Source organism: Aptenodytes forsteri, unplaced genomic scaffold (assembly GCF_000699145.1).
Source record: "Aptenodytes forsteri isolate BGI_AS27 unplaced genomic scaffold, ASM69914v1 Scaffold142, whole genome shotgun sequence".
NCBI classification, from domain to species: Eukaryota; Metazoa; Chordata; class Aves; order Sphenisciformes; family Spheniscidae; genus Aptenodytes; species Aptenodytes forsteri.
Window position 1 is genome coordinate 1,208,368 of NW_008794598.1, and position 23,047 is coordinate 1,231,414.

Sequence of the window (23,047 nt, forward strand, 5' to 3'; positions counted from 1 at the left end):
TGGTCAGGTCACCGTACATCACCAGTCACTCCTGGTAGAACGACTGTGGTGGTGCCGCTAATTGAAATTAAAAAGCAAAGAAGACAGTTTACCAGCAGGGAAAACAGGAACAGGATGCATGATCTTGATCTCTTGGTTATTTGCCTGTATATATTTGGTGATTAATGAACGAAATGGTTCGCATTTTGCTGCCGCCTGTTTTGCAGTCCTGTTCTTAACGCAGTGTTTCATGAAAGTTAAAAGATGCACCACTGCTGCTAAAAGAAATCGGCAGCTCTGCTGCCTGAGCCCACCGAGTCCCTGGAGATCGCCTTTCAGCTAAAGACCAGGGCATATTTTCAAAGTAGCGCAGAGAAAGTTTGCAGCGCTGCACTCTGCCTCTTCCCCGCGCAGATGAAAGAGCCTGGTCTCCAGGGCTGTCAGTCTGGCACTATTAACGCAATAAATTCCCTCTTTAGGGGGAGAGAAGAAATAGTGCATAGTAATATTGAACAATTCTTTATAGGAAAATATTGTGGGATGTTTCCTCCAGTGCCATGTATATAAGCAAAGCGTCTCCTTGGGATAAGCATCACTGTGGATTATTGTGTGTTTCATAATTACAAAACCTCTTCCAGCAGCAGTAAGATGCTTGCACGAGGGATTTCAACTGTCCTTTAGATAGTAAAATTGCACAGAAAGATACTCCACATTAAGGTGATGAATGTTAATGTGCCCTGGAGAGGAAGAGCATTTCTGTGAGCAGTTTAGTCATTTTCACCACAGATTGATTCCATCATTTTTTATTCAGTATTTTGATGGCCTGTTGAAATCAATAATGCTGCAGCCTTACGGGCTGGAGTGGCGGCTTTCATATAATTAAAAAACTTCAGAGTAAAACTGCCTAGAAGGATACCATGTAGAGGGTATAATTAGGCTTTGAGGGCCTGAGTCAGTGGAATCAATGGAATTTCCATTGATAAATCAACTTTTGATAGGGCCCCTAATGCATCTTATATGATAATGGCACCTTTCACCAGATCATTTTATGGTAGAGTTAGAAAAACATTAGGGAAGTGAAAGTAAATACAAGTTAAAACAGAAGTTAAATATTGTAAGAATTCTGACCAAAGACCAAAAAGAAAAAGAAAATTCATGGCTAGATCAGAACCACAGTAACTACTCTAATTTCAAGAGAAAGCTGGCTTCCAGTGGCTGAGGATCTGGACAACTTGGGATATTTTTCATCTAAAAAGCAAGAGTGCTGTGAACATATTTCATTTCAACCTAATAGTCCTTCAGTTCTTAAGCTGAAGGACTTCTGCCTCTGTTAGCTAGGAAATAATCAAGGTATCTTCCTGCTGGAAGAAAGTTGTCCAACTTTGGAGGCTTCCCTCGTTCCGATGTTCTTGGCACTTGGTAGCTTAATCCATCAGCTTTCACCCCTGGGATTCAAGCTGACTGTTGCTCAGATATTCTGAGCAGTGTTTCCCTGAAAGTCAGAATTTTCCTCTAGTCCGGTGGAGGGATGTAATATTTCACAAGAGTGAAACCCATCTCTAAATGAAAGAGACCAGCAAAAAACCGCTGCTGAGGCCAGGTCTCTAGCTAAAGGTGGAAGAAAACTAATGAAAACAGAGAAGATCTTCTGTTTCTTTCAACTGAAAATGTTCTTAGTGCAAGATTCATTTCATATTGAACTTTTTTAAGACTGGAAACCCAGCTCAGTCCGGCCGTGGCTTTTCATGGCATACAATTTCATTGGGTGATCTGCAGGCTGATTTCACTGGAGTTCCCAGCTCTTTCTTGACAGCTGTAGTTAAACTGATGAGCACGTGAGGCTTACACCTGGGGAATTATGGATTAGTCTTGTTTGTAAGGAAGCAAATATAAATTAGTGTGTTTATGCTACTTTTAAAATGCTTTTAATGAGGAATCATTTGCTATTCAAAATTTCAGTCTATAATAATGTCATAACCCCGCTGAGCTGATTATCATGTGCCTTGTTTAACATCATTCTTCAAATGGGAGATGACTGCAAGCCAGTTGTTTTAAATTCTTGTGTGTGTACTGATATCTGACTCTAACACAATGGGGCAAGACACCCCGCTTGACTGTGTGTTGTTTTTATTTTGTTCTGTATTTTAGATGGAACTGATCTGACTTCCAACAGGTCTCAGGAGCAGCCTAACTGTCTTCTCCAGTAACAAGGCCTGGGGTCATCATGGCAGCAGGAGTAGCAGCATGGTTGCCCTTTGCCAGGGCAGCCGCCATAGGATGGATGCCAGTGGCCAACTGTCCCATGCCACTGGCTCCAACGGAGAAAAACAAGAGGCAGGATGAGCTGATCATTCTCAATGTGAGTGGCAGGCGTTTCCAGACCTGGAGGACTACACTGGAGAGATACCCGGACACTCTCCTGGGCAGCACCGAGAAGGAGTTCTTCTTCAACGAAGACACTAAGGAGTACTTCTTTGACCGGGACCCTGAGGTCTTTAGGTGCATCTTAAATTTTTATAGAACTGGCAAGCTGCACTATCCCAGGTACGAGTGCATCTCTGCTTATGACGAAGAGCTTGCCTTCTATGGGATCCTCCCCGAAATCATTGGGGACTGCTGCTATGAAGAGTACAAAGACAGAAAGCGGGAAAACGCGGAGCGGCTGATGGATGACAATGACTCAGAAAACAATCAAGAAGGGTCCATGCCATCCCTGAGCTTCCGACAGACCATGTGGCGAGCCTTCGAGAACCCCCACACCAGCACCTTAGCCTTAGTCTTTTACTATGTCACCGGTTTCTTTATTGCTGTCTCTGTGATCACTAATGTCGTGGAAACTGTCCCTTGTGGCACGGTGCCTGGAAACAAGGAGCTTCCATGTGGGGAAAGATATGCTGTGGCTTTCTTTTGCTTGGACACAGCTTGCGTGATGATTTTCACAGTTGAGTATCTGTTGAGACTCTTTGCGGCCCCAAGTCGCTACAGATTCATTAGAAGCGTGATGAGCATCATTGACGTGGTGGCCATCATGCCGTACTACATTGGCTTGGTGATGACCAACAATGAGGATGTCAGCGGAGCCTTTGTGACACTAAGGGTTTTTAGGGTTTTCAGGATTTTCAAGTTCTCTCGCCATTCCCAAGGCTTAAGAATCTTGGGCTACACTTTGAAGAGCTGTGCCTCCGAGCTTGGCTTTCTCCTCTTTTCTCTCACTATGGCAATCATCATCTTTGCAACTGTGATGTTTTATGCAGAGAAAGGGTCCTCGGCAAGCAAATTCACCAGTATTCCTGCTTCCTTTTGGTACACTATTGTAACCATGACAACACTGGGGTGAGTATTACTTTTTCTTTTACTGAGCAGCAGGCAAGCATGTACTAGGAGCTTGACTTCAGTTACTCCTAAGCATTTTCTTGGGTGCGTGTTTGAAAAGGGGCTGGAACTGTTAAGGGCTTGATTGTTCTTTGCCTTACAACTTCTGCAATTTATGCTTATGTGAAGTTGTATAAAACAGAAAAAGCACTTACACCCACTTGACAAATGCTTGGCACAATGGTAAATGAGTGCAGGAGGAGCAAGGCTGTGGAGTAGCAGGTCCTGTTTCGCACTCCTGCAGGAGAGAAAAGTTAACATGAGTGCAAGAGAGCTGTCAACTAGAGCTCATGTTTTTTTCAGACGTTCATTCGAGCCATAGATTTTAGACAAGGTTGCTGATGTATATGTTGTCTCTTTTTGTGATGTCGGTCATTGTTTCTTCACTTGACGCGCCAGAAATTATAGATTTGCTGAATTCAAATGGATATTGTGGGCCACTATACTCCTGAAAATACTCTGTGATCTGCAGGACATGATCTGGTTTTTACTTAATTGAGCAGGATACGGGCTTCTTGTCTGTGTTTAGTTGTGAGTTTAAGAAATAATGCAAGTATGCTGTAGCAGTTGCAGTAGAATTTCAAACATTCCCATGGACAGGTACAAAGATAATGATATCAAAGCAAAGGAAATGTAGCCTGGAGGGCACTTTTTTCCCTTATATTTCATTTCTGTCTTACAGATGTTTCTACTGAGATTATAGATTTGAGCTTCTGTTGCTCTGAACTAAAACCTTTGTAAGCAGAATGACCAAGCCCTCACCCTGACGGGGTTATGTCAAAGAAAGCAGGCACCACAGGCTGCTGCTTCAGGCAGTCACGAAGTTATGATCAAATGCAATCTCTTAATTCCACACATCAGAGCAATGTACTAAGTTTATAGTTACTTTGCAAAGAGTTTTCCCACTGGAGAGTTCACACAGTTTAATATTCAGATACAGACAATTCTCATTCTTGTAATATGGTGACCACTTTTTCTCTAAACTGCTTTTGATTTTAAACACTTCTCTGTGCCTATTATACATGAACAGGCTCACAGTAGCACTTTTAAATTATTAAAAACATAATTCAGCTGTCAGAAAGGCGCAGAATCTGAGCATATGACAACCGCAAGTCTGAATTTCTTCATTAAGTGAAAATGTAGAACATGTTTGTCATAGTCACCAGATCTCTTTTTCCTCCTTTTTTAACATCTAAGCAAAGTTTGCAAGTTTGTGTGGCAAAAGCTAAGGTCCTTACCCTGAAAAAGAAGTCAGTGCTTGCTCAGAAATCGAAGCTGGGCTTTAGATCCCAGCACTCCCCCACCCCGTGGTTCAGCTTTCCATATTCTGACTGGTCCATACTGGTCGGTTCCCACCATCGTGTCTGAGCAGCTTCAGAGGGACACCTGTCCTGGGTGGCTTGTTCGCGTGTCCACTTCACAAGGGGGAAATGCAGGAAAATACTGCTGTCCGGTTTCTGTTTAATACTGATTGCGCCTATCTTTCTATCTACACATGCTTATGCACATTCACACGTATGTTGTTATATCTTTGTGACAGGAAAGTTGGGGTCAAGGCAACGTTCAGTGTTGCTTGAGAATAAACCTTCTTTGTGAAATACACGCAGAACGTCCTGTAGTGCAATTAAGGCTCTATTCCCGTCAGTGCAGTGACTTGGTCTTGTTCTCTTTCCCTTCCTTTCTGAACGCATGGATAGACAAACCAGAGTGCCCCTGAGGACTTTAAAGTGTTCTCAATCTGTTGTAATCACAGAAATTATAGACGAATGAGCGCCTTTAATGAGTTGACAAGAATTTAAAAAATTATACATTTAAACACAGCTTTGTAAGAGTTCATTGGAAAGGGACCTATAACATGCTGTCAAAACTTTAAAGCTTAAACTTCTAGTATTACTGATTTGGGATTTTTGTCGCAGGATTTTAATTAAAATGGGTGTCTCTAGCAAATAATCTATCAGCTAAGTTTAGTGTCATACCACAGACTTACAAGAAGCTCAGAAACCTTGATAATAGCAGACCCCGAAGAGCACCTGTGCTCTCTGACAACAGCCATCTGCCTACGACCGCACTCGGCAGGTACCTAGCGCTTCCTTACCCAAGCACCCAAAGTCAAACACTCTCCGCTGGCTTGCCCAAAACCTGTGCTAGAAAGAGAAGTTGCTACTGTGAGCCATAAAAACCTAATTCCTGCCAGACCAGCTCCGCAGAGCGTCGGCCGGACCCCCTCGGAGAGGCACTTTTTGGAGCTGGTCAGGACGGTGGTGGGTCCCAGCTGCGCGGGTGCAGGGACAGCACTGGTGGAGCAAGGCGCCGGCGGTGCCAGCACCAGTCCTTGGCTCATGCAACAGCTCTTCTGGCATCATGGCACAGAAATTCATGAACTCTAGAAACGAAACTTTTGGCGCCAGGTCGTTTCCACCTTCCTGACTCCCACCATGTGGTGTGGGTGGTTAACATCCCCTGGCCCCCTTCATTTCCCCATAAAACCTTTCGGTTTTGACAAACTGGCATTTTCATACAATATTTCATCTCTTCAGAAGTCATTTCAGCATGTTTGGAAGGATCTTGTTACTAATGAGAGTACTGGCAATTCCTATCGCACAGATGTTGCCAAAAATGCAGCCAAAGTCTCTAACGTGCTTCTTAATACATCAGACTTTGCCTAGTTAGTGGTTGCTAGTTCACTGCTTGCGTTTCAGCAATGCTCAGAGCTTTTATAAGTATCTTAAATATTTTCTGACGTTTGCCTTCAAAAATCCAGCCAGCATTTAAAACAAGGAATTATAAAGCACGATGGTTTTTAACTCAAATCTATACACATATGTATGTATTTTTTTATTTGAACATGGAAACAATTAAATCCAGGTAAATGAACGTTTCTCTGACACTGGAATTCCACCATTGCTTGTGACAGAGTGCTTTATAAAAGTGATTTGGAACATGCAGGATAACTTTTCCCATGTTATTAAGACATTAAAAAGTAGCTTGATTTATATAAACGGGAAAGTTTACTTACAACAAACAAACAAGGCTAGCATTAGGAAACCATTAACTCTCCTACTGTACTCTACGTCAGCTGCTGTTATTCCAGATTCCGAAGTATCTTTAGGATACAATTGACTTTCCAGACTGACCCATAAATGAAAAGCAATAAAAATGCATTTCTTCTTGAAGGTGAAGCACTGCATAAAGTAGAATAAGTGCTGCTTTTGGTGGGGTTACTGTGCAAATCAGTTTTGAGAAATCCAGGATGACTTGCAAGCTCCTTAGGTAGTTAACAACCCAAGAAGGTAGGTACAACAGTTCTTCTGGAGTGGGAAACAAAGCAAAGGAATTAAATGATACTGACCCTGCATCTCTGATCCTTCTGCTGTGCTCATCAGCCCCGGTTTAACAGAGGCTGTTTTTAATTTAGCACGATTTAAATTTTGCTCAGGAGGTTTTATAATGAAAGCATTATTCTTGGGTGCATCTTAAATCAATCTGAATTAGTGAAACAACTATTCAAAATTAATTCAAAATCAGCTATCCAATTAATGCAGAAACATTTTTCTCAAGAGGCCAACAGCTACCCATCTTCTCTCTTGCCCCTGTCTAAAACACCGATACAATAAATGTTAGCTTTGCCAGCACCCTCTCTTCGTTCTGCAGGAGGTTTTGACCCCCAGGACCCTCCACCTCAGAAATGCAAGCGCTGCCGAAGGCGGCGGAGGAGCACAGCGCTGGTTCCCATTGTTAGCATTCACATCCCCGTCTTGGTTTTTAGCTGACTTGATACGCAATAGCCTTCAGTTTTACATCTGTATAGAGACAGTTTAATTATCATAAATTTTGTTACCTTGTTACCAGCATGTTGGTTTTATTTACTTTTAAATAGCATTTGGTTGTGGATGGGGCGGCCTCATGTTTCTCTGCCCGTCAGCATGCATCACAAACACAGCTGCGGTACGAGACCTCTCTCACGCTACCAAACCCCACACCATTTTTGCCCAGAGCACGTATTTTTCTAAGCTTTTTATAGCTGTTTTCATTTCACCTGACAACAGCAGTATGTTTCTGACTCTCGGGCAGTGTCTGCGACCTGCAGCGTAGGCAGAAAATTGTAGTTGTGAAAATGTAAGTGCCACATCTGCCCGCACCATCCCGGCGCACGGAGAGGCTCCCGAGGGCCCTGCAGAGCATCGCAGCCGGGCTCCCCACCGTGCCCCGGCCTGGGGGGTGCCAGAGCCGAGCACCGGCACCTAGAGCTGGGTGTCAGCACCCCCATCCCCGCCACGGCTGGGGAGCAGACTGGCAGCAGAGAAGGGTGAAAAACCTGCAGCGTACCCTGGAGGGAATCGGCACTGAGACCTTCGGGCCATTTGTGTCAAGAAACCAGCAGTACCGCGGACCAGGGAACAGAGGTCGTCGATGGATTTTGTTCTGGTTTGAGCTTAGGGGTATGCTGTGTGATTTTCTGTTGCCTAAGGAAGGCTGAGCTCCCACAGCTCACCGCCCTCGGGGTGGTCCTAGGAGAATCTTATCTTCTGTCTGACTGTCTCCCTTACAATTTGCAAGAACATAATGGTTTCGAGATCGCTATCCCTCTTTCAGATTCGGCTGCACTTGTCAATGAGTTTGAAAGATACACATCAGTGCACTTGGACAACACAGTCCTATCTATATCATTCATTTAAGGAACCAGGTTAACGCTAGGAAGTCAAAAAAATAGATGTTCTGGCCTGGTTATGTCAACAGCCTGATCTGGAGCAAGATCTGAAATTTCTTACAGTTTTTATTAGCAGAGTACTTAGAGAGCAGGGATTTGGGGGTAGGGGTCTATTTTGGTTTGTCTTGGTTCAAGCTGGTACCCCGTGGTCCTGCAAAATGTGGGTCAGAGAGAGCGCGGGAGAACTGACACCCGACCAACCCCTCCGAAAGAAACATCTTTCTTTGTTTCGCTTATTTCTTGGGCTTTCTTGTTTATCGGTATTCAATCATGGGCAAGGAAGGGGATGAAATTTAAGTAGTGAAATAGCATGTGAAATACTTGCTGCCAAACTGTTGACAGCTGGACTAGCATGAACTTATTGAATACTGACCACGTTTCCTGCAAATGCTGCCAGCTACCGTGTGAACAGAGATCTCTCTGCAGTTATTTCTCCAATGCAAAGTAGTGAAACCACTCAAGCTGATAGTAACCTTCATTCACCCTCCTTCATGCAAACTAAGAGGAGTTTGCAAAGTAAGGAAAATAATAAATCATCTCTGGAGCGCTGCCATTCCCGGCTTCTCCGGAAAGATTGCCGTTTGGCCCAGTAATCATATTGTCTGTGTCAGTACTTCAGTAACTGCCATTAAACTGAATCAGAAAAATTGCTTTAATAGAAACACTACTTTGCATATTTAACATCATCGATGGAAAGATGGATGAGATGTGGGATATTTCCTTTCTAAGCAAGGCGCTAAAATTTCATCACTCTCACCATTTCCCACACAGTCAATTCTTATATCCACAGGCCAAAGAACCGCTTGAATTGAATATACAGAAAGTCCAATCAAACAATGAATTGATGGAGCTACACAAAGAAGCCATTTTCTTGAGCTTTCATTCTCTTGACTCTAGCTTCATCTTATACGAAATGTGTATCCATTTTCTTCTCCTAATGGATTTACAGATATTGTGTGCGAAATGTCTTTGTATCAGAAACTACAGATGGAACCTTTTCCCTTCATTATCTTGATGTAAATCTCAGGCAAGCATCTCATTTTTGAGCTATTTGTATTCACCAGAACCCCAGAAGTATTAAAACACCTTTATTCATTCTCAGAGCAAGTGGAATTCACTCGATTTTTCTCTCTCTTAAAAAAAAAATATATTTATCTGTCCTTAGGCTTTTTGTGGCTTTGGATATTTGTAATGATTGCACGTATGTGCAAACACACCATTTTTAATGCACAAGACAAAATAACTTTCCTTTAAGGTAAACTCATTGTGTGAGAAGTGAATTATTTTGAATAAGGCCAAGTAATGGTACTGGCTAAAATTATAACGTGACTGCTAAATTTACCAATGGAAACCTTGGCAGAGATGCATCTATAGCAACTGATTTAAGACATTTTTCTAAGTTTTTCTGCCTTTTTTTTCCCCTTTCTTTCTAGCCTGCATCACAGTAAGTGCCAGAGAAATACAGATTAAAGATAACGTATTTTCATTGGAGATGAAGGGAAGTGATTGGCTTGCTGACTGGATCCGAGCTATTTTTAGTCTCATAAAATGGTAATTTCATAACAGCAGTGACCCAGTAAAAGTAATTAGTTTACAGAGATCAGCTGAAAATAAGGGACAGAGCAGCCACTGTCAGTCGGAAAGCAGAGAAAGGGGAAGCGAAGTTAAAGGCCCTGCAACAAATTAGCCCAAAGTAATTATGTCTCTTAGCTGATTACAGCCCACAGAGTCCTCACCAGTTTTCAGCGTGAACTGCGGAGCAGAGCCGAGCACGGAGGGAGTTTCTGAGCGACCCGTGCCTCTGCAGCATCTCTAGCCGGGGGTTAATCCTCTACCTGGATGGCGGCCAACAACCACCCTCACATCTGTACATCACATCCCTGCCTAGACTTTCTTACCTGGCACGGATTTAGCGTGGGGCACCCGATGAATATGAAATGAAACTCCTGCCCTACTTTAATATTAGGAAAACAAGACGAGACATTTTTATTGCAGTTTCTTAAAGGATCTGTGCATTCTGGGTGGCTGAAGCCAGAATGTGGGAGTACCTGTGACCTGAAGCAGCTTATTTCTAGGCTACAGAGGAGTGTCCCAGGCACTGTAGTGGGACCACCTCGTTAAAAAAAAAGAAAAAAAACCTACAAAAAAGTGTAAGATAAACAGAGAAACCTTTCTCAGCTTAGAGTCAACCAGAATTCTTCCCTGCCACCCATCACACTTACAGCTGGACTTAAATCTTGGGTACCACGGCACTCTCAGTGAACATTAACACTGTAATTCAGCATGGTTTCAGTGGAGGCCGTGTACTATTTGCATTTAATGCAGGCCCTGTCTTCCTACCCTCCATTCCAGTCCGTGCAGAAGTACGCAGGGGCGGAGATGCCAAAGCACGTTATCAGAGGACGTAGCAGGTTTATTTATTCTTAATGCAGCGCAAGCCTCAGAAATGGTGATATCCGAACCTAGCGGCTACTTCTTGCGCTACCCACAGAAGCGCTCTGGCAATGTGCTTTTGTGCATGACCCTGGCAGTCAGAGGACCCGTAGGTCGGCCCCGGCTGCCTCTCAAGGCTCACCGAAGGCTGCTGGCAGCCACAGCGATATCCCACGGTGAGCATCACGGCTCAGTAGAAGTTGAAGAAGAACTACCGTTAGGTCATTTATCCATTGCCCTCTCACTCTCGCTGCTTCGACATCCAGCACAGAAATTTTTTTTCTGTCAAATTCCACCACATCCACTGTGAATTTATTAATATTTTCCTTCGGCGCAGGTAGACCGCTGGATGTTTTTCCTGTGGACCAGGAAGACAGGTGGGGTTCAGCCGAGCTCTGCCTTCTCCTGGACAGGCAGTGCCTGCAGAAACAGATTGTCCTTATCTAACTATTTACCACTGCTACATTAGAGCACATTTAAGGGCTGTAATTCACCTCTTAAAGTTACAAGTAAGTGTGGAAGAGTTATTTTAAAATCAATATCTAACAGAATGCCATTGTTCCAACATTAAACCTGCTGGGAAATTACTAGGAGGCATGTGGCAAGTCAAATCACTGCCTGCTAGAGGAGGAAACAATTCATTACTCCTTTAAAAGGTGCAAGTCTTTACTGGCTTTTCGTTCTGGTTTGCAGCCTCAGAAATGACGCTGGAGCATCTGGCTCTTTCTTTCCCTCATTCTTTCGTGATTTCACCCTTTTGTTCTGTCTCTACATTGTGGACTTTTCCTTACTTTCTGCACGGGGCCGTGAGGGGTTCGGGTCTGGGGACGAGCGCTGCGATGGCATTGTCACTGCTGTCGCTCCTCCTGATGGAGGGTGGCACTTTGCGTATGAATTATCTCTTACCTATAAAAGCATCTGCAACAACAAAACCAAAATGGGCAGCCACTCAAAGTCATTTTCCGAGCAGGCTTTTCACCGCTCGGGTTCAGGAGAGCCATTCAGCAGATCGCCTGGGGAAGCCTGCTGCTTTAATCTTGGACTGCCATCTGCGGCAAAATTAAAACACAGATCAGCTTTAGCTTTTTGCCTTCAGGACTTTGCGAAATTTGGCTGATGTACATCCCCAGAAAGCCCCTGAGAAGCATTGTTTGCTTCTGAAGAGAGTAGTCCTGCGGAACCAGGCTACGGGCCCCTGAAACCTAAGCTTAAACAGAGGTGCAGGGGTTTCAGTGCAACTGTGCCGTGGAGCCTCCTAATAGCAAGGTCAAATAATTCAAGTAGTAAGTCTCACACGTACGGAGGGAAGCAGCCGCCGTTATTGAACGTGCACCACGTACGGGTTTGCTGAACGCTCGTGCGGCAGCACAGCAGAAATAACGCCCCGGCACCCACAAACCTCTCCCAACCTGCCTTGCAGCAGGCAGGAGCGAAAGCTGCTGGGTTCACTTTTAACAGCTCCTGTTAATCAAACAACACGTCCTCAACACTGTGAAGTACCCTTAGCTTTTTATTACGGGTAATTATTTTTCGCGTACTTATTGCTTTATTCTTTCTGTACACGTGACTCCCCTTTGCCAACTAAAAGACAAAAACTGCTGCTGTTTTTCTCATCTTGCCTGTAGACACAGGGTTTCACATCAGATGTGAAAACAGAAGATAATAAAATCTTGAGTCACTTTGAGCCTTTAATATTTAAATGCACAGCCTTGAGATAACAAGATTTCACCCCACAACCAGACAGCCCCTTTATTTCTTCTCTGTACTAAAGAAAACACTTCTTACTATTATTTAATTCTGCTTATTTTCTCACCCAGTTGCCACAATCCTCACTTCCATGTCTGTATGCTCTACATGCACGTTTGGAGTGTAATTTGGAGACAACACAGCATCAACAGTACACACTTTTTCCTATATTTGTATGACCTGGAGCACAAGGGAGCCATCTTCCTTAAATATTAATTACAGTCACTATGATAAGAACAAAAATAGCACTTTATTTTTCAATTGAAAAGGATAATGCAAGCCAGCTATTCTTGCAACCTAACGCTTGGCAGAAGTAAGCTATCTTCAAAAGGAAAGCTAAAATGAGAGAAAGCTGCTCTGAGCTGCTTTCTCCTAGAGTCCATCTGCAACAGTGTCTTAGTTTGGATCAGGAACTCTCTTTGACAGCAAACTCAGTCATCCTGTCCGTACTGCAGTTTGGCTCACAGTGCAAAGAGGTTTCAGAGCATGCAAACTGCATTCCTTCTGGATGAAATATGACTGGAGGATGCACTCCAGGAATGCACCTAATGTGCTCTTACTGCTAAGGGGCGTTCAGTCCATGGACCAGACTAGGACTAGTCTAAAATTAATCCCCCCCGAGATGTGTACAGTAGGGATGCTTGGTCCTCTGCACCAGCTCAGCTCCTGTTGAGCTGCACTACCTGCTAATGCAGATATAAACTTATTCTTTCCCTGCAATTGGTTTCAGAACTCATTCTCAGTTATAATCCTGTTTTAGTGTCTTTTGAGGTTTACATAGTTTCTTGGCCTTTTGACATCAATATTAAACTGAGAAAAGCTCCAATGGCTTCTTTCTGCCTCGTCAGAGGGAAGACAGGAGTAGGCTGTTGTGGATTTAACAGACTCTGACACCTCCGTTACTCCACTGCATGAGAGCCTTTTTCTAGTAATCAGTGTCTGCAATGAGTAGAAACAGGACTTAAATTTACCACTTTGAACATGAATCAATGAAGCATTATTGCCAACACACATCCTTCACTGTCACCCATTTCAGTTGTGCTGTTGGTTCAGGAAGATTTAAAACCCCGTCTTCCACCCAGCTTTGCACCTGTGAGATATCCTTTTGATCAAGCTCACTCTCTGATCTCTGCATAATTAACCAAAATATGAAATCCCTAGCTTCTGCCGTGCATGTGTGTGCTTTAAAACTTCCTGCAAGACCACTAGATTGTGTACAGATGGGCAATCACGGTCAGCTCACAGGAGGCAATCACAACTTTTACTTGGTGCCTCTTTCGTTTTCCTGCCTACTTACATCTGCTTAACCGTCTGTTCATCAATCCAGGGAGCATCCATCATGTAATAGGATGAGTCCTACTGAGTCAGACGCTCTGCTTCAGTTCATGAAATGAGTTGGCATGATGTTCTAGCCTTGGCACGCTAGATGCAAAAGACTTCAGCCTTTTTAGATATTTTTCTGCTACAGAGGAATAGCAGGCCAGATTAAATAATAGAAACATTCATTCAGCAAGACAGCTGTTGAATGAAAATGTGCAAAACAGATGAAATTAGGTAAAAGTCATCTCTCTTGCTAAGGGTCAAAACAAGGGGTAAGCTGGGCCAAAGGGATACAAGATTTTGGGCTGCAGAGGGCTGAGCAGGATGAATTCCACCACTAATGAGCTTAGTGAATAAGCTCATTACCTAATGAGCTCTATTGAACAAGCTTGATTTCCAGCCTAGGGAAAGCCTTCTGGATAGACAAAACATAGGTAAACAGTTCCATCAGTTTACACACAGAAGACATATCTGTAGCTCAAGAGCAAAGTCACGGTCATTGTCAGATTCTTTCCTGAAGGTGTAGATGTCAGGATAGATCAGAAAAGCAACAAACGGTAGAGGTTCTTCTCCAGTTTTGACCTTTCTTTACAAATTCTGATACAAACAAGGATGCGCACCAACATGACTTGTTAAAACACACATGTCCTAATAACTTTCCTTCGGTATTAACATAGGACTGTTCTACCCTCCATGTAAGACACACAGAGCTGGACGAGATAACCTCCAGAGGTCCTTTCTGACCAAAATTATTCTATGATTGTATGAACAAATGCTCCTGAAATGGCACATCTCTCTGGATCTCCACCTGAAACCCCAACCTTGCTTTTGTGGCCTGGGAAAATATGTCAGATCAGATGCCAATTTAGAGGTCTTGCGAAATGGCTCAAAGGAAATCCTAGATCCACACTGTCTTGTGGACAACTTATTACCCAGAAAGGTAGAGAGTCTTGAAGTATCTAGTCTGTAAGGAATGGCCCACATGCTGTTTAGCATAGTTTTCAATTCTGTTGGCTTGGAAATGAAAGGAGAAAAGGAGAATAGATCTACAGATGTTGAAAGAAAAATCTTTAAACCTTAATTTTGTCTTCTACAGAGTAACACTTGCATTTATTTTTACCATTTTTTGATTAGATTTTCAGCAGATACTGAAGTATTGTTTAAACTATTCAGCTCCTATAGTTGTGCCACTCTCCGACACTGCCACTGTCCATCCTTTGTCTGTTATCATCTGAGCAGAGCCTAGAAAATGTCTGAAGAGAAAAAGGGAAGGAAAATGTCTGAACTTTGCAGTAAAAAATAACTGCTAATTTGGGGGGAAATAAAGATTTTTACGAGAAAACAGATGTTCAGTCTTTAAAAATATATATATTTAAACCTAAGCATGCATGCCCTCAAGTGCACATCACAGGGTAAACAAACATGCACACAGCTCGCTCGTACATGTCAGTATATATTCACATGATTGCAGCATGAAAGTCTGGCACCAAACGTACTGTGAACTGAAAATGAATTTCAGCAGCTTTTATGATTCACTTTTTGTCAGAAACAAAGGAGGCGTCTGTAGCTGCCTCGTTAGCCCTGTCCAGGGGGGTTCGTTCGCTGCTGCAGCACATAAAACCCGCTATCCAGGCGAGGCCGTGGCTGTGTGTGTCCTTCCAGGACTGCTTTATTGGCAGCTTTGACAGCCCCTTGCGATTTCACCTATGTAAATAATTTTTAATGGCTCTGCCCACTCTGATCACAATTTGTATCGGGAGTAACTTCATTACAGTCAGTGAGTCACACCAGTGAAAACGAGTGTCACAGACAGCTAAACTGGGCTCCGTGGATTTGAATAGGTCGGGCTGTAATTTGGGAGACATCTTATGCACTACCTTTATGGGAAAGTCATTACGGCAAGAGATGCCTTGTGGTGTCAGGTCCTCCACAGAGCCGTATCTCATCTTTCGTGTTTACCAGTGCTTTCCTTGGACATCCCGTGAAGAGCGGTGATTTCCAGCTCACGGTACTAGAGGCATTATAGTTAAGGCACTTAAGAAAAATGTTGGATAGAATTTGTGTGCAGCCATTAATAACTGCTTCCCTGGCAATATCAAAACAGAGTGGGCAGACGGCACATCTACTACCTATAGCACTTGACTATACGATAAATTAAATCCACCCATTAAATCATCACAAACTGAGAGAAAGGGCATTTATCTGAACACATGTGCATAGTGAATGCTTTATCTGCAATGTGAAATACTTATGATGAAAACTGTTGGTGACTAAAAGCAAGTCAGACAAGGATTTGTGGAATTTTGTAGGAAATAAGCATGGCTAACGCACCCTGCGCTCGGAGCAGCGATTCCAGAGAACATGCAGGCAGACAGACAAGCAAAACCATCAGCCGCAGCAGCATGCAGACAGACACACAGGACACCACGCAGCTGTTAGGCAGTAACAGTGCCTTTGCTGAACTTGGTTTACAATATCAGACAGCTTAACACAAATGAATGCCGATAGGAGCAGGAGTTATCTGGCAGTGCTAGTTGAGTATCTCTGGGTAGAAGTGGGCAGAGAGCTTCCCTTTGCCTCAGTGTGTCCCATTTAATTGATTACTCCTAGCTTGTTCTCAACCTCATTGCTGGATTGTACAGAAAGATCCGCCTCTTGCTCTAAAGGTCGTCATCACATTTGATACAGGATACCATAAAACATGTTATAGAAGTAGGATGTCTTGTGTCCTGCATTTCTGGACAATGTTTCTCCCTCATGAGCTGTCACGGTGGCTTAGCGTAATGGGCTTATGAAGGCCAGATATAACTGCCAAGGGACAAGGTGAAGGGGTTTTTAGACAGCCGCGACCATTTCCCTCATCCAGTCCTATCACCAGGGAAAAATATAAATGAAAGTACAACAGCATCTTTGCTTCTGTGCAAGCTCTCACTATGACTCAAGACAAAAAGCTTCATGTGAGCAAGGCAAATTTATGATAACTTTGTGCTTCCCATAGCAACCTTCGGCAGGCATTTGGGGAGGACCCGATGACCATTTGTCAAATAGCTGTATGAATCTCTGTGCCAGGATTCTCAAAGTCAAGTGAGACTTAGATTCCACCTCTGGCTGTGAAATGACAGAGATCCAAAGATTTCTTCACTGTGCTCTGCTCTTCTGGACACCCGAAAGCAGTTGCCAACCGCTGGGCAACAAACTTTATAGATGGAAAAAACTCTGATACGCTGAATCCCCAGCTATCTGGACTTTAATCGGGTGAACATGCACAGTCAGATATCCCTCTCATCCCACACTTGGATCGCTCCAGTTACAATTCTGCTGCAAGACAGGGACCGTCTCCACCGCACAGCTGAAAGGCCAGAGGTCCAGAAAGAGAAGGTGATCTGACAGTGGTCATACACATAAGGGTGTCAGTAGTCAGCTCAAATGGCTCACTTCCAAATGTGCAATGCAATCAAAATAAAATATCAAAGAACTCGATCTCCTCTCACAGATAAAAGGAGAGAATGGTGAAAAAAATCACACAGAATTTTAGATGATAGAATAAAAGATGATCTACAGGTCTGTTTTCCTGCTTTATAGGGCAAGACCGAAAATGATTTAGCAAAACGCAAACAGAAGTTGTTTCTTTCCCAGATGCTGATTCATTATTTAATACTAAAATACTATAAATAACAAATCTGCAGAATCATCTAGCCAAGAAACGTATGCATGCATGTAAAGAAACACATGCACATCTCACCAGACTCTGCCAAAATGCTGTCATTCAGCTCAGCCTGCGGATGGGCTGTTTCTGTTGGTGTTAGTGAACTAGTGGAGCGGTTATGTCTCTTCCACACCTGCCTCTCCTATCATGTGCTTGCAAGTATTTCTGTCACTGTACTGGCCTCTCCTCATATTAAACTTTGCCTATAATTTATCAGTTTTAATAGATTATAGCTATACATTTTGCCAGAAGAAAAACCAGTTCATCTGTGCACCACGCAGTCCTTTGAATTAGAAAGTGGGACGTCCGTGTCTCAGGCACTTGGGCATTCTTCAAAATTTTACCTAGCACCTCACTAAAGTGGAATACATGACTTTATATTCCATAAAGTGGAATTCGTGACAAGTACTGCCACGCTGTATGTAAAATGTTAAATAGCAGCAAAATCAGTCCATTTAAGTTATAGTATGATGTAAGGTTTTGAGCTTTTACTATACAATCCATTTTAAAGTACTCTTGGATACGCTGTTGTATGGTAAAATTAGATTTTTAGCAAAACCTGGCCTACAAAATATAGCCCAAATACTTAGCATAACAAAATGTAATCACAGGAGTTGGTTTGCCATCTAAGCAGCAATGCATCCTGTAGATCTTTTTTCCGCTTATCTTTTAAATGGAATTTTCTGTCCCGCTCTGTTGAAGACCAGGTTAAATCAATAAAATAAAAATAGCATTGTAATATTATATCTTGTGGCAAAAGACTAACGTCGCTTCTAGTCAGTAGCTGTAAAAGTGATAAATCCAAACCAGATTTCACGTAAACATGCAGGTCTTTGACTGTCTTTATCTCGCTGCTTGTCTATGGAACAAGGCACTGAACCCCACTGACACCAGACCCCGACTTTCGGTAGTTCCAGCTTTGTCTTGCTGTCTTGTCCACAGAGAAAAATCACTTCATCAAGAGCGACCACATCTCCAAATACAGAATAGTGATTTTATGTGGTTTTAATTGCATTTTCATCCATTTCAGAAGCGTTTCTTGGTTTTCTTAAATAATGGGATCTTTCACAAAATAGCGTATCTGTCTCCCCCTCAGCTGTACACCAGACTGTTCACACACACACAGTGAGATGTTCCCAACCACAGGAGAACAGAGAACAGTCATTTTAAAATATGGATTAATAGGAGCTCTGAAGAACATTTGTGCAGCTCTGCTCAAGCCACCTGTAAGTACAGGAGAAAAAAAAAACCCCAAATCTCTAATTGATTGGAAAGACTTTTCCTGTAAGATGCTTGAGCATCTTATGAGCACGCCAGCTTTCCAGCTGACAGCGTGCCTGGGCTGCGCTGCTCCGAGGGTCAGGGGGAATAACAACAAATGCAACAAACCATCTACTTAGTGGGCAGAGTCCAGCCTTGGAATTTAAAAACAATCGCTCTGCCTAATCGTTATTCATTGCGTATTTTTCCCTTGTACAGCTCTGTCACTCGTTAATAAAATACCACAAGATGACCATCCACTTTAAGCAATTACGTGCAAGACACATAATGCAATAGCTGGAGCCCACGCCATGAACACTTCCACAACACAGGAATAATGGGTAAATTTCATGACCTTTCTAGGGAAACACGGTGAAGAAAAGAAATCAAGTGAGCAAAAGTCACAGGCCACAGCCCAGTGCATAGAGTGGGCTCAACAGACATCTTAAAATCTGCCATCTGCAATTTTGAATGCCATGAATACTGTGAGTGTGTCCTTAAGCCATAACCCTACATGCATCCAGCCGGGAGTAAATCAGATTGAGTGGGTATGAAAAAGATTCTTGAGGATTATGTGTAAGATGTGAAAAGGAATCACACCACTATATATGATAAAACATAACCATAAAATAAAAGACTGAAGGCCTGAATGATTGGGCATTGATGCAAAGTGACTTTTAAATGTTACCACATTCAGACATGGTAGAAAGTAATATCCCTCTTGCAGAAAACCAGTACTGAGTGGTAGAAAACAAAACCACTACAGAACCTGCTCTAGTGGAAGATGTCCCTGCCCATGGCAGGGGGTTGGAACTAGATGATCTTTAAAGTCCCTTCCAGCCCAAACCATTCTATGATTCTATGAAAAGGCAGCCCTGAGGAAAGACACGGCAGAAGCACGGGTCTCTCTCCTCTGCCTAGCAAAGCTCATCATTTCCAAACTGTTTTCCTTTCTCGGTGTTCAAATTTTTACGTAATTCAAGAGGAGTTCAGTATGTGCTGTTAGATAGGTCTGTGCCTGAAGAGCTGCAGCAGAGGATGTGCACCACAGTCAGAGATACAACGGGACTTACATGTGTTTTGCCCCTCATTCATATATGTGTATCACATATGTGGATTTTACAATACAACTTCCCAGAAGTATCACATATGTGGATTTTACAATACAACTATCATAATTTTTTTAGTGCATAGACATGTCAAAAAATTGCTCTTCATGTGCTGATACAGTCAGTTAAAGTTGATCTGAGACTAGTCAGCGTAAGAGAGGAATTCAATACCCTTTTGGAGATACATGTGCTGGGCAATACTTTTCTCGTCCGTGTATGGGCCGATGTGCAATTGAACAATCTGAATCCTGGTCTAATTATACACATGAAACATGCCAAGCATCACAAAGAGTGGTAGGAAATGAAGTCTAAGATTTCAGAGATTAGATTGATGAAGAGATTGTATGCAGCTGTCAATAAAAGTCCTCTTCCTTCTCAACAAGTGCCCCCCGTGGTCACAGATCACTCGCAGGATATGCCACGCCTGACAGCAGCATTGCAGGGAGTATTCTGTGAACCGAAGGGATATTGGCTTTATGCCCACTGTGAATAATGGGCTTTGTCAGGAATGATCTATTTAAAAACTAAGCACTACTCGGGGTTGTCTTTCAGACACACACGATCATTTGCAAGGTATCACACGCGAGCGGTGCTGAGGGCTGGGGCTCCCAGCGAGGCTGTAGTCCCACGCAGAGATGGTCAGGTCTGCCCTCAGCTTGTGGCCACGGTCCCTGGCCGGTCTGGGGGCAGCAAGCGAGCAGAGGGCAGGACACGCCGCCCCAGACACGGGCACGGATCTGCACGGCAAAACCTGCGAGTCCCCACGCTGTCGTCAGCTTTCTCATGGACGCGGAGAAAGGGGACGCAGTACAAGAGCATAAGCGGTTGAATGTAAATTGCTTATTTCCTTCCCAAAAGCCTTTTACTACAGGTGACAACAGGTATCATACTCAGTCCTCGATCATCCATCCTATCCTCAGCACAAAGATGTGAGCTGCCTAGCAGGGAGGGGCAGGGGGAGCGCAGTTCAAGACCACTTGTCCTCTGTCCCATCCAGATATTTGTTTGTGCCAGGGCAAGCTTAGGGGGTTAATTACTAAGCCTAAAAGACTCTTTCTTAGGAACCTAGGGAAGAAAAGAGCCGCTAAGGGCCAGATATTTCTGCTGCCTCTCCTGCTGCTTTTTTTTGTATTATGCATCCTCCCAAAATGTCTTTTTTTTTTCCTTCCATCTGAGTCGCATTCTGCTTTCCTCTCCCTTACCAGAGCAGGGTTTTGTGCTTCTGTTTAGGGACTGTTTTAGAAAGAGGAGAAGTGTCTGTGCTGCAGCCATGGCAGGTGACCTGAGTGCGAAGCTGTCTCACAACTCAACTGCTACGGCAGTTGTAGTGCTGCCGAGTCTGTAACCCCGTGACAGCTCTGCGGAGCAAACAGCTGGTGTCTGAGATGATTTCAGTGATGTGAGATGGTTTCAGAGACTAATGTTCTCCCAGCTCACTATTGACACATGGGACAGGTAAATGAGATTTACTTTGGCATTTCATTCACTTCTCAATCCATCTTCTCTAGTACTTTTCTCCCCTCCAGCCTGTACATGGAAAGGTCAATCAGTTTAATTACAGATGTTAGACACATACGTGCCATTTGCAGATCTGCTTAGTCTGCTCAGGCAACTGGAACTTTGTTGCACGCCTCTACTGCTTTTTGCCCCAAATCTAATAGCAACAGGTTTCTTACTGCAGCAAAGAAACCTCCCCATGTGGTCACTGGACTTATAACAAAATAAATAAATAACAGAAGAGTCGTGAGTTTTAATGACATTTCTGCAGCTTCACCAAGACTGTCAGAATATAATATGCTACAAATATTTATTAAAGTTCACTGCCTTCCTAAATAAACATTGACATCTCCATTTTACAGATGTAAAATCCAAGTCAGCAAATGACTGAGCTTCTCCTACACAAACCATACGATAAAGAATTCCCTGCTCCCATTTTGGGGCAGCAGCACATCTTTCTCAGTGGGGCAGGGGAACCTGTGCAATCCCTCAGACCATCACCTGTACCAGAACAGCGACAGCACAGCAATCTGAAGGCAGCTTTGATCAAATCATTCTCTGTTTCTTTAAAGACCCTGACTTCCACAGAAGGTGACCAGAACGGGTCACCTCCTGCAGACAGGCAAGGGGTGGCACTGAGATTTTCTGGTTTGTTCAGAGAGTCAGTCTGGCACTTTTCCACCTGTAGTTTTCTTGCTCATCACTGTAACATCACCACAGAAGAAAATTCTGCTGACAAGGCGGGTAGTTTTGATACCTGTCATTTCTCTCTGCATCACGGTTCTGTTCCGTACTCCCACATTCAAGAGCCTTTGAAAAGCAGAGGCACAAATCCATTAAGGGGCTATAAATGGTCGACTGAGACTGGTGTGTTGTTTCTATTCCTTTAGAGAAAACCACAAAATTCTACAGGGGTCAAAACAAACACACAAATACACAAACAAACAGCAGTTGCCTTAGTCTTTGGAAACGACTTTGTAGCGTGTTCCAGATCTCAAACTGCAGTATAAACTTCACTTTAGAATAAAGGACACTATACAATTTTTAATTGCATCCTAACCTTTCAGTAATTGGGCTTTATGCAGTGAGCAACATCACAATAATAGGTCTGCAACCTCTGTGCAGAATGCAAATGGGCCACAACCAGGGGAGAGCACCTGAGCATGCCAGGCCACCAGCCGCCGCCGGAGCTAATGGACTCATCCAGCACAACAGAGACTTCCTAATTATCCAGTGGCCTTTGTTTCACGGGAATTACTTCCAAAACAAGCAAGATCTGAAAAGCATTCCCCACACACCACAGATTTTGGCATTCACTCATCAGAGAGGCATACGACAGCTCTAGAAAGTGATGGCTTTCAGCAGCTCTGAAAAGTCATATTTTAAATTTATTTCCATAATAATGAGTCTAGTGAACAATTTTGTCAGAAAGATTTATTTGCATACCTCACATTTATGTTTTCATGTCATTTCTGAACTTCCCATAAACAACAGATTTTACAGCTAATAAAAGTAATAATCCCAAGGGCAGTAACTTTGTTCATGGCTTCGGCTGCACGCGCGCAGTCTGCCTGCACCTGCATCTGTGCCACAACGCCCGAGGGACCGATTCTGCAGGATGCTCAGCACGGCCCTGGCCATGTCTGGAGCTCACCTGTCTCTGCCTGCAATGCACCGAACCTGCAGGACGAGGCCGTAAAGCGTGAACTCGGAGCTTGAAAGGCACAGACCCTCTCTTCGGTGAGAGAAGGGAGGGCACAAGCTAGGCGGGCTCTCCCCACAGAGCGCAGGGATGGCCTCTCACGCCTCTGCCTCGGAAGGACTTTTACAGCTAAGAGGAACAGTTAATCACAGTCGCAAAGCCAGATTTCCTCTCTCTTTTTTGCCAGGGCTCGGGCTTCTCAACCCCAGCTTTAG

General features: G+C 43.5%; 1 protein-coding gene across 2 annotated transcripts in view; it reads left to right on the forward strand.

Annotated features, from left to right (window-relative positions):
• The first annotated feature begins 2,203 nt into the window (after positions 1-2,203).
• KCND3 (potassium voltage-gated channel subfamily D member 3) overlaps positions 2,204-23,047 on the forward strand; it is a 124,941-nt gene continuing 104,097 nt past the window's right edge. For both annotated transcript variants that reach the window (XM_009272733.2, XM_009272734.2), the window contains exon 1: positions 2,204-3,312. In XM_009272733.2, the coding sequence (XP_009271008.1) occupies positions 2,204-3,312 (1,109 nt within the window). The remainder of the gene's footprint in view (positions 3,313-23,047) is intronic.